This window comes from Fistularia commersonii, chromosome 12 (assembly GCF_037954325.1).
Source record: "Fistularia commersonii isolate RoL2024-O1a breed Wild chromosome 12, RoL_Fcom_v1.0, whole genome shotgun sequence".
Taxonomy (NCBI): Eukaryota; Metazoa; Chordata; class Actinopteri; order Syngnathiformes; family Fistulariidae; genus Fistularia; species Fistularia commersonii.
In genome coordinates this window covers 1,384,820-1,397,059 of record NC_141295.1, presented here as the reverse complement: position 1 = coordinate 1,397,059, position 12,240 = coordinate 1,384,820, and the positions used below count along the sequence as shown (strand labels likewise).

General features: G+C 43.3%; 1 protein-coding gene across 2 annotated transcripts; it reads right to left on the bottom strand.

Annotated features, from left to right (window-relative positions):
* Positions 1 to 430: 430 nt before the first annotated feature.
* Positions 431 to 11,581, bottom strand: LOC147228072 (DNA polymerase subunit gamma-2-like). Of its 2 annotated transcripts, XM_086156283.1 has the most exons (9): positions 11,072 to 11,581; positions 10,945 to 10,978; positions 10,120 to 10,221; positions 4,339 to 4,439; positions 3,347 to 3,532; positions 1,406 to 1,543; positions 1,175 to 1,255; positions 942 to 1,042; positions 431 to 810 (listed from the first exon to the last, which is right to left on the bottom strand). In XM_086156283.1, exons 1-9 carry the CDS (start codon positions 11,426 to 11,428, stop codon positions 645 to 647), a joined length of 1,266 nt encoding a protein of 421 aa, XP_086012409.1. In that variant the 5' UTR covers positions 11,429 to 11,581; the 3' UTR covers positions 431 to 644. The 2 variants fall into 2 exon arrangements, with proteins under 2 accessions (XP_086012409.1, XP_086012408.1); XM_086156282.1 differs by having other exon boundaries at positions 10,945 to 11,580.
* Between the last annotated feature and the right edge of the window lie 659 nt (positions 11,582 to 12,240).

Below are 12,240 nucleotides of genomic sequence, written 5' to 3'. Positions count from 1 at the left end.
GCTAACAGTCAATGAAATTAGGAGCAAGGCAATCCTTTTGATAATCAGTAACAATGATGGACCATGCGTGAACCCTAGAATCTAACAGTGGCTAGGCCACTGAATATCTGCGAACCACCCCAAAAAAGATTTCCCTCCCCATTATTAATGAGATCAGTGTGAGAGAATAATGGCTTCTCACTGGGCAAATATTACATCTATTTCCCAAAATGTGTGCGATATGGAAAATAACTTCAGTGAAATCCTTCCGATAGACATGTTTACAGATAAAGGAACAAACAAAAGCGGTAACAAACAAACAAACATACACATCCTTTTCAGGAACAATGACTGGTGTAAATGACTGTGTGCAATATGTCATGTTGTAAACATCACCCCCGTTGATTACTCATGACCAAAAACAATCTGCGCAATCATTTGGAAAATATACATGAATAGAAAATTTATTGTAGACATGACTATCCAAATCTTCTGGAACTGTATTTATTTTCTTAAAAGATTTTGGGGAAAATTGAGTCCTTTTCACTATTTATTATTTCTAAGACAGATTATTTCCCATAATTTCTTTTTATTACTTTTGTATTTAAAAAATACAAAAATACTGAATAACTGTGAAAATGCCCTTTCAGTGGCAGACAGTTACTTTACATGTTGCCTGCAGCGGAAATGTATCTACAGAGAAAGTTCTTGATCTCAGAGATGTGCATGGTCTCCTTGATGGTGGTGTCTCTGCTGCGCACCTGAAGGAGGCCACTCTCCAATGTTTTCTCACTGATGACGACAGTGAAAAGCACTCCCATCTCATCATACCTGGAAGGTGGTGACAAAATGGTACATCAGTAAAAGTTGTTCCAGCTTTTTCAGTCACCAGGTATCAGCCAATATTCTACTAAAGGACACCTTACTTCAGCTGTTTCTCAAAGACTACAGAAATACTTTACTTTGCATTTGGCTGCTCCATTGATGTTGCCATAGTTTCAAGGTATCCAGGCCATGCAGAGATTTTAGCTTCCTTAAACTCCATCAGAAGGCCTTCACAAACCTTTAAAGGAGATCATATTGACAGTCATGTACATTCATCAAAATTCATTATATTTATCATGTCTTCAACATTTGCATCTCCTACCAGATGTGTATTTATACATTTGAATGAAGATGAATCAATTCCTTATACCTGTCTCAACTCCATTGTAGGTCCCCTGCTAATGTCCAGAGCAACTTTGACTGGAGCCAAAACTGGGTTCAACTTTAGAACCTGATATCAGTAAAATATAACCAGTTAAACCTCTATTTGGTAAATGAAACACTGATGAATAAAACACATAGTAAATAAAGGCAACCAAATCAGCTGTGTGACGTGAGTCACAGATTTCCAAATGGGGTCACTCATGTCAAACATCTTTACTTTTCTCTGCTGCAGCTTCCGCTTGCTGTCGTCTCTCCTGTGGAGCTGGAGTGAGTTGGACAGAATGGCCATCATACCTCGGTCCATGTTTCCCGTTAAAGACACAACATGAGGAACTGTCTTATGCCGATCTTGGCACTAAGGAATGAAAAAAAGAAAAACACTATATAATTACTCATAGCATCCAATGAACTTACAGCATTTTTTTGGACGATGGAAGGGAATCAGAAAACCCCAGAGGAACCCCACGAGAATGTGGAAAACATGCAAACTCTATTCAAATAATCCTCCTGTTCAAATTGAACCAGCAGCCTTCTGGCTGTTAGGTGTAAGTGCTAACGCCATTCCACCATGCTGCCCAGGAAAAAAGAAATAAAAAAATGAACTCACACGAACACCACTCAAGACCCATATACAGCAGCAAACAAGTCGGTCTTCAGCATTGCTTTAAAGCAGGGGTATCAAACTCATTTTGGTCCGGGGGCCACATACACCCTTATTTGATGGGGCCAGACCAGTAAAACATTACCTAAAAGTAGCACTAAGTCCAAATTTTTCCTTTGTTTTAGTGTAAAGGAGGTAAACGGGTATATTATGAAAATCTTTATATGTAATGAACTGCTCCTCTAAAAAATACATGACAAATTAATATTAAAAATGACTATTAAAAAAGAATTAATGGAATTACACCCAAAAAATATTGTTGGGATAAAAGAGAAAATCTTGTCACTGTGGGAAAATTTGCCACTAGAATTTATTAGAAAACTGATTAGTGGCATGGGAGGAGGTATGATGTTTACAGGGTTATTGGTTGCTATTCTGGTTATTAAATCAATGTTTTTAATTTTGCTGTTTTTTTTTTCCTATCGTTTTTCTGGTTCTTATAAACATAAGAAAAGAAAGATCTTTTTCAAAAAATCGTTTGTTTTCAAATTTGGAGCAAAAAATACATTGCAAAGTCCCTTTTTTTTTACATGCCTTTTTTTTTCTATGAAACCCACTGTATAAAACCCCCGATGCATGTGAGAAAAAACGCGCGGATCGCACTAACACAAAGATTTGACTTCAGGGGGCCGCAAAATATTGTTCCGAGGGCCGCATTTGGCCCCTGCTTTAAAGACATCAATAGAGCCAGCTCGCCAATGTCAAAAGGCAGACGGTTCCACAATATTGGTGTACAAATAGAAAGGACCCTCTCAAAACAGCCTTTTTCTGGACACTTGGGACACAAAAAAAAGACTAGAACCCCGGGAGCACAGAGCACATGCAGGCACATATGGCTTCACCAAATCAGATCGATAAGATGGTGCAATGCCATTGACTATTTACAGGTGAGAAGCAACTCCTTAAATTCTGCTCTCGCCTGAAAAGGGAGGCCAGTGGAAAGAGGCCAGCACCGGAGTTATGTGTTCAAAACTCATCACTCTTATCATTGATTGGATTATATTATACTACTATCTCTGAATACTTTAGAAATATAAAGATAAGGATTAATAACAAATGTTTTCTTTCTATAGTATTGATGCCATCGTAATTAAATAAAATGAATGAACAAATGAGGTAGTAGTTTTCCATCAGGTGCCATTGCCTACAGGATATTTACTAACTCCAAGCAATTTTTTTGTTGTTTAGCTGCAAAAGAAAGGATACAGCGAGAAGATGACTCTTACTACTCCAAGGAATATGTTAATGCTGTTTGTGAACTTTGGCCCAAGTGTGATTTGTTCACTATTTGGTCACTCATGAGGAACTTGCTTTTTAATAAAATTGAAAATTTAACATTGTAAGACTTTTATTCTGCAAAAAATGCAGTGGGAAATTGAGAGGAAACATATTAGGCTTTGTTTTAATCTCAAGTCACATGACAGTAAGTGCAACTGATTCATTATATAGTCACTAAGCCAGTGTCCAGGGGAAGACATAATGAAACAACGAGCTGACCTGCACTTTGGAGCGGGCTCCACTGTGTGTTTGCAGGAGCTCTGCATCTCCTCGGCTACACAGCGTCTCCAGTGTCTCCTGACCCCACGGGAAACTGTAGACAATCCTCACACCATGGGTTACCATCTCTTCAAGTTCTCCCTCTGGAATGTCACAACTCCTGAAATCTGATGGCGACAGGGCAAACTGGACAGAACGTGGATTAAAGGACAAGGAACAAAATGACATGGGATGTAACCAGTGTTGTCCTTGATAGTCTGGATCTTAAAGTTAATCATAGATCGTAGTCCACCATGAATATTTTTATGATGATACTAATGCTGGTTTATAATGTACTGCAGGCTGTAGATTGTATAATATCCGTCTACCGGTTGCATTATACTGTAATTAATTTTTGATTTATATATTAATAATACATTTAATTTTACTGTAGCGTTGGGGAACCCCAGAATCTTTTGCGAATGATGGTGACTGTTGGGAGCTCATCGTATCTTGGTTCTATGTTAAAGAACTCCATGGTTGAATAATTGTACAATGTTGTGTTCGATGTGTGACACTAACATGCACCTTTAATTTATAAAAGGGAACTGCACCCTCACGCTAGCTGTTAGTGCTGAGAGAGACAACCCCCAGATTTCAGCTGTTTGTTGTCTGTTAAATTAAACCCATCTTGTAAAGAGAATTTATCTTTGACTCTGTTGTTTGCTAAACCCCAGCTCGCCATAATACATTGATTTCTGATTGACAAATTGTGAATTAGCGAAATAAGAAAGGAGGCAAAGAAATAATTTCATTCAAAAATCAAAGTGCATGTGATAATAACATCAAACCTGACAACTAAATTACTTCTTTATTCATGATACATGAACTAAATTAATTGACAAAAAAAATTACATTGCTCAAATTTTAACAATGAAACTTTCCGCAGGCAAGGGGGTTGCGGCCCCTGCTATGAACAATCTTTCACAAAAACAGCGTCTTCAGACACCTACCTTCCTCCACCATTTCAGCCTCTGTCGTGCCCAGTGATCCAGCCACTGGGTGGCGGTTCGGGGGGAGCAAAACCACACAAGGGACGCCAGGGTGACTTCAGCTGGACTCACAGACACAAAGATATTTGTTTATAGTCACAGCATCAGTTAATAACATTGTTATTACCAGATTCAAGTTCCAAATTTATGTAATGAAATTTGATAATACTTTGTCTGAACCTGAGGATACGTGAAAGGAGTCGTGCACACTTTGTTTCTCATTTGTGATCCTTTACTTGCCATTTATTTATTCATTCATTTATTTATTTATTTATACCTGCATATTTTTAGGTAGTTTGACCTTGTTTTCTCAAGGGTGCATTTTATATTTTAAAATACAACATGACTTTTAGATATTTTTCTTCTGCTTTGAAAGTTGAATAATTGCTTTTTACCTCAGGGTATTCAATGTTGAAATCAATCAAACGATTAAATAAAGACAAGTGACCCTTATTGTTAAAAGTAATATATTGCAGCTCAATCTTTGTTACATTCTTTTTACAGTATGTAAGAGTTACATGATATTAAACACTCTGCAACCCTCAAACTCAAATAAAAGGATGATGAGGTTGCAATAATGATCACACCGAAGCTCTGGAACAGTCTCCAATTTAATGATCATCAGCAGACACCGAGGGAGAAACATAAATGCACACTTTTTTAAATCCCAGACCTTTCTTCACTAACCTAAACTGGGTAAAATGATAAAATACACCCGAGAGGAACTTCTCCAACTGAGAAAAGGAGCCGGACTTCCCGCTACGCGCATCCTTGAGTAACTATGGCGGAGCACTGGCGCAAAAGTGAAAGAACCGACCGAGAGAGACAGGAAATGAAAGCCTTTCCTGCCCTGGGTCATCATGGGGAACGTGAGGTTGCTTGCCGACAACTTGACAGCCCTCGTCGACAGCCAGCATGTCTACAGGGAATGTAGCATGCTGTGCTTCACAGAGACCTGGCTACAGATGAACATACCAGACAGCGATCAGCTTCACGCTGATACACGCGGACCAGGTGAGGCAGAGTGGCACGAGGAGAGGAAGAGTGCTTGCTGTCTGCAACCCCGGTCATATCACAGTGAAGGTCTCTGTGTACATCCCCGATGTGGAGCTCATGGCGGTAGGACTTCGCCTCTACCAGCTCCCGCGTTTGTTTTCACACTCCATCCTGGTTCTCGTCTACGTTCCTCCATCTACGGCCGCGGCCACGTGGTGATGTCATCCACTCGGTGATCGCGGACGTGCAGACACGCCACCCCAGCGATCAGCGGGGTCTTCAACCACGTCCCCCTCACTCACGTTCTCCCCAGCTTTCACCCAATACGTAGACTGTGCAACTAGAGGGAATAAAACCCTGAACCTCCTGTATGCAAACGTGACGAATGCATACAAGTCTTCCTCTTCCCCCCTCTAGTCAACTCGCAGCATAACCTGGTACTCTTAGACACCGATGGTGAAGGGGCAGGTGGCCAGCACCAGGTCTGTGAAGATCTGGTCCAAATCCACAAAGGAGGCATTGCAGGAGTGCTTCGATGTCACTGACTGGAGCCTTTTTGAAAAAGGCTTTAGTGGCGACATGGAGGGCCTCTCCTGTTGTTTAACAGACTATATTAACTCATGCAAAGACAACATAGTCCCATCAAAAAAGGTCAGTTGTTTCAATAACAACAAGTCATGGATCAACAAGAACATCAAAAGCCTTTTTAACAGAATGAAGAGAGCCTTCATGGCGAAGGACCACCAGACCTTCAGGGTCGCCCAGAAGGAGCTGAGAAGGAAACTGAAGGAGGCAAAACTCAAGTATAAGGAGAAGGTTGAGTCCAAAATGGAGCAGAGCAAAACAAGAGAGGTTTGGAGGGAGGTGAGGAAGAAGACAGGCTGTGGTAAAACCACACCTGGAGCCAAAGGTGGCCCTGAGTTTGCTGTGGCGCAAAACCTTTTCTTCAATAGGTTTGAGATGAGATGACAACAACTTTATTTATCCCGAAGGAAATTGTTGTGCCAGAGTTTCAAGTAAAAAACATAACAGTAATAGATAATAATAGAAAGGAGGAAGAATAAGAAATACAAATTGTCCTAACTGTTAACTGTAACTACAAAGATTGAAGATTCCCTGCGGCTGAGGGAAGAGGAATTAAAAAGTCTGATAGCCTCAGGTAGGAAAGACCTCCTCTGGCATTCAGTGGAGCTCCTTGGTGGTATCAGTCTACGACTGAAAGAGCTCTGACAGGACGTCAACGTGGCATGCAGGGGGTGATGGATGTTGTCCATGATGCTGAGGAGCTTACTCATCATCCTTCTCTCTGAAACCTGCACAACAGACTCCAGTTCCACTCCCAGGACAGACCCAGCTCTCCTAATGAGCTTGTTGAGTCTGTTGGTGTCAGCTGTCTTGAGCCTGCTGCCCCAGCACACAACAGCGTAGAAGATGGCGCTGGACACCACCGAGTGGTAAAACATCTGCAGCATGGTCCTGCAGATGTTGAAAGATCTGAGCCTCCTGAGGAAGAACAGACGGCTCTGACCCTTCTTGATGATGGCATTGGTGTTAAAGGTCCAGTCCAGTTTATTGTCCAAGCGGACACCCAGGTATTTGTAGGTGTCCACAATGTCCACTTCTGTACCCCTGATGGTGACCGGATTCAGGTGGGTCCTTCGTTTCCTGAAATCCACCACCAGCTCCTTTGTCTTAGACACATTGAGCTGCAGGTGGTTCAGTCCACACCACTCCACAAACCTGTCCACCACGCTCCTGTACTCCTCCTCCTGGCCTCCGTTGATGCAGCCCACGATGGCAGAGTCATCTGAGAATTTCTGCAGGTGGCAGGACTGCGAGGAGAACCTGAAGTCTGAGGTATAGAGCATGAACAGGAAAGGAGACAGGACCGTCGTCCCCTGTGGCGTCCCCGTGACGCTCACAATGGTGTTCGACGGGATGTTTCCCAGCCTCACGTACTGCGGTCGACCTGTGAGGTAGTTGTTGATCCAGGCCACGAGTGGAGCATCCACCTGCATGTCCAGAAGCTTCCTGTTCAGCAGGGCAGGTCGAATGGTGTTGAAAGCACTGGAGAAGTCAAAGAACATGACTCTCACAATGCTTCCTGCCTCCTCAAGGTGGGTGTATACTCTGTGCAGCAGGAAGATGATGGCGTCTTCCACTCCAATCCGGGGCTGGTAAGCGAACTGCAGGGGGTCCAGCGAAGGTCCGACAACATTACGAAGGTGCCTCAGGACGAGCCTCTCCAGCGACTTCGTGACATGTGATGTCAGGGCCACTGGTCTGTGTGTGCTGCGATTCTTCTTCTTGGGCACTCGGACCAGACATGAGGTTTTCCACCAGTCAGGGACAACCATCTGGATCAGGCTCAGGTTAAAGAGATGGGTAAAGATCCCACACAGCTGCGAGGCACATCCTTTCAGCACTCTTGGGCTCAGTCCATCAGGGCCGGCGGCTTTCCTGGGATGAAGGCGACTGAACTCTCTCCTCACCTCCTCAGCGGTGAAGGTAACAGGAGGGGATGGTGAGAGTCCCATTGGGGGGCAGGAGGGCTGAGGTGTAAACAAGACATCAAACAGGGAAGCAGAAGAGGTGCGTGGGGGAGGGGTAAAAGTCTTAGAGGTGAGGGGTGAGGGCGCAGGGGGAGGAAAGTCCTGAGCGGAGCTGGAGGGAGGGTGGGCAGAGGCTTCTTCATCAAACTGTTGAAAAAGGTTTAGTTCGTTGGCCTCATGCAGGTCTCCAACCATCATCTGGCTTCCTTGTTTTCCACGGCCAGTGATGGTTTTCAACCCACTCCACACCTCCCTCATGTTGTTCTGCTGGAGTTTGCTCTCCAGCTTTCTCCTATAACTGTCCTTGCCCTCTGCGATCTTCTCCCTCAGCTCAGTCTGCACCTTCTTCAGCTCCTCTTTGTCTCTGCTTGGGTTTGATACCCAAGTGAGCTCTGGTCTCCCATCCCCCCCTCCTCACTCCCTCACACCCCTGCTGTATGCTCTGCCCCCCCATTACACCTTGCCTCCCCCCATCCCCCTCCTCCTGCCCACCAGCAGCAGCTTCTGAGGACAGCCCTCCCTGACCCTGCCTCACCCCCACCTCTAGCCAGGTGCAGAGGGAGTTCACCAGGTTGAGGCAGAGCAAAGCCAGTGGGGCGGACAACATTGGCCTCAGGGTCCTCAAGGTGTCTAGATCCTGGACTACCTTACAGGATGGCTGCAGTATGTCAGGGTGAAAGGCTGTGTTTCTGAGGCTGTGGCGTGCAGCACAGGAGTGCCCCAAAGTACCGTCCTGTCTCCATTCCTCTTCACCTCTGACTTCCGGTACAACTCCAGTTCCTGCCACCTCCAGAAGTTCTCCAGTGACTCTACCATCATTGGATGCATCAACGATGACAACGAGGAGGAGTGCAGAGGTCTGATCACGAGTTTTGTTGAGTGGAGAAACCAGAACCACCTCCTACTCAACATCTCCAATACCAAGGAGGTGGTTCTGAACTTCCGGAAGAATCGGAGGAGACAGGTACCAATCACCAGCCAAGGTAAAGGGGTGGAGATAGTGGACTCCTACAAGTACCTTGGGGTCCACATAAACAATAAACTGGACTGGTCACACATCACTGGTTCACTCGACAGGAAGAGTCAGAGCAGGATGTTCTTCCCGAAGAGACTGAGGTCGTCTGGTGTCTGTAGCGGGCTCCTCAAGACCTACCAGTCTATGATAGCCAGCGCACTCTTCTTTGCTATAGTGTGCTGGTGGGGCGGTGCAAGGACCGGTGAGGTCAAAAGGCTCTACAAGATAGTGAGGAAAGCCTGCTCATTGGTGGGACTGAATCTGGACCATCTTCAATTGGTGGCAGTAGGGATGGTGATGGACAAACTGGGAGCTATCCTGCTATCCTGGACAATCCTTCCCACTCTCTGCATAACGAGCTGTGGCTGATGGGCAGCTCTTTCAGCCAACGGTTCATCCCACCATGGTGGAGAACTGAACGCTTTAGACGCCTCTTTCTGCCCATAACCAGGACTCCCTTGAAAAAGAGGTTTTTAATCTCAATGGGACTTTCCTGGTTAAATAAAGGATAAATAAATAAAACCATCAGACTGTATAACAGCAGTCTGGATGGCACACAACTCTGACTGGCTTAAGGTGCATCTGTGCTGCTACCACAACCTCACTACCTCACCCATTCACATGTCATGCACTAACTCTGCTGTCTTTTTTTATCCTTCTTGGTCCTGGCCATTCTGCATCCTGCCAATTTTTGTGTACTTATTGTATTCTTGTCATTACTATTGTCACTCTACTTATGTTGTCGTTTAGTTTTGGTAGTCTATTTTTCACTCTTACTGTTCCATTCTATTGTCCATTCTCAATACCTGATGTTGTTCCCTCTACTGTCTATTTATTTGTGGATGTCTTTGCTATCTTCTGTCTTCTAACTGTCTATTTATATTTGTATTTATATTCATATTTATTTCTGACATAACTGTAACACTGCTGTGACAAAAGAATTTCCCCTATGCGAATTAATAAAGTTTAAAATCCTCCACCTTCTTTATCTCTAGGTCAAACTCCCTGTATCCTCATCATTCTACTTGGGTCACTCTAAGGTCCCTCTCATTCACAGTCACACATTTCTTAGACTTTAAATCCAAACGTTTATGATCAGTTTTAGCACAGTATGAAACACCATAGTGTTACAAAGCAAAACACACTTGCACAGCACAGATCAGAAGAGGCCTCACCAACCAGAGCCATCTGTGGGCTGGAAGCATTGCCCGACCTCAGCAAGACCAAAAGGAAGTTTCCTGTTCACCAACTTGAACAAGGGGACGAACTGCTCCAAAGCCCCTGAGAAGAAAACCACACATGTAGATGTCAGGTCACATGGAAAGCATGTGCATGAGCGAAGAAAGTTCTCCATTGTCAAAAGTTTATCTGCTCATCTTCTAGCTATTACCAGTAATTTTAAGAACATTATTCAATCAGATTATTATAATTTCTGTCACACAAAGAGAGAGAAAGTATGTATTTGCTCTTTGTTTGCTCTGGGTTTGACAATTGAGGATGTTCCACGTAAGTTATAAATTCAGTTTTACTTATTAACTTCTGACTGCAAAACTGTACGGTGAGTAAGTCCGCTTGAAGAGCGTAGTGGATACCTGAATACTGACAAATTAATCTATATTCATAAAAGCTAGAAGAAAGAAGCAGGATTCATTATTTTGATTCTATCAAGTTTTACTCAAACTACTTCTGCTAATAAGAGCAATTGTTTTCCAATATTTTCACATGGAAGGGGAAAGCAGAACATTCACTACCTGTTGGGAAGGGTTTCTGCAAAGGAAAGTTTTTTTAAACTTTATTTAACCTTTAACCTTTTATAAAGGTTAAACAGCTGGAAGTGTTAATTGTAAAAGCATTTGTGCCCAGACAGCTTCATCTGACAACTCGTTAATGATGTCGTTTAAATATCTGTATCCAGTGAACGTTGCATGTTTGTGCATTTTGTGCTTAAAATGTTTGGGCTTGTAACAAGCATTACACGAGCGTATAAAAATAGTGTATTCATACCTTGGAGCAGGTTAGTTCTCGCCGACGGGGACCGCTGCAGGAGCAGGAGAATCTCCTGAATGAGCTGCTCCTTGTTTAACGCCTGCTTCAGCACTTTTTCCATCATTTCAGACCTCACAATTCTTACCTGACCTCCTCCACCCGCGTCACCCTGCTGGACCCCGGTGCTCGCCGTGTTTATCCCAAACACCTGAGCTGAAGAGCCGGTCAACGAGTGCCACCACTGCTCCAGCATGTTCCTCTTAAGCTCCGTACCCAGGGGTCCGTAGCTGCATCGTAACCCACGCGTGAACAGCTCAAAGTTAGTTTGACCAGGGGAGACATAGAATCTGTCCTCAGCCAGTTGCAGTAAAGTTGTGAGTTGATCTACATCCTGAGAGCAGCGTGCCCTTGTTAGGAGTGGAGACGGATTGATGCGACGACGTTTGGTGTCAAATGTTGACACGCGTCGCGGCAGGACGCTTCCGGGACAACGAGTAAACATGACAGTCAGTAAATAAAAAACATGAAAGTCATTAGTGGACGCTGGCAAGCCCCCAAACAATTTATCTGACGAGAATTATAAACATAACTGTACAGAAACACGGGAGCTACACGGTGACATGTGACCCGGAAGTACCTCCAGTATTTCTGGCTAGGGATGGACAAACGACGTAGGAGGGTTTGAGCTCGTGCCGGTCTTTCAGTAGCAAATTGTTTTGAAACAGTGTATCGGAACTTGCGTCAAAGCACAGGAAACACGTGACCCATGGCGTTCAACGCTTCATACGTCAATGATTTTTCAGGTAAGTTATGAATGACATCTCCCCATCTTACGCTTTAATATCGAAGATGATATTTGTATTTTTTGAAGACAACATTGAAACCACAAACTCTATATTTTTCTCATGCGAAAAAGTACAAGGCTTTTGGGCTAAAAATTAGACAAATTTCCATCGTCACCAATTTCTTTCTCAAGAGATTGTTTAACATTTTAACTTTTTAACTTTTAAGCAACAAAAGTGATACACTATGTGTCAATGTTATTTTATGTCCGGCCAATTTCTTCATACACAAAAACAGAATGCAAAAATATTCCCCCAATTTTACGTTCTTTGTAAATGATTTTGAATTATGTAAAACAATCCTTAAACCTTGATATTCCTTTAGAACCACTGAGTTAAACACATATTGTATTCCCCTTGCCATTTATTTATTCATTTTTTCCATTTTTTTTTGTAGAATTAAACATTTCTCACAAGACTTTAATCCTGTTCACTCTTACAGTTATTTGATTGCATACAAAACGAATGTCTT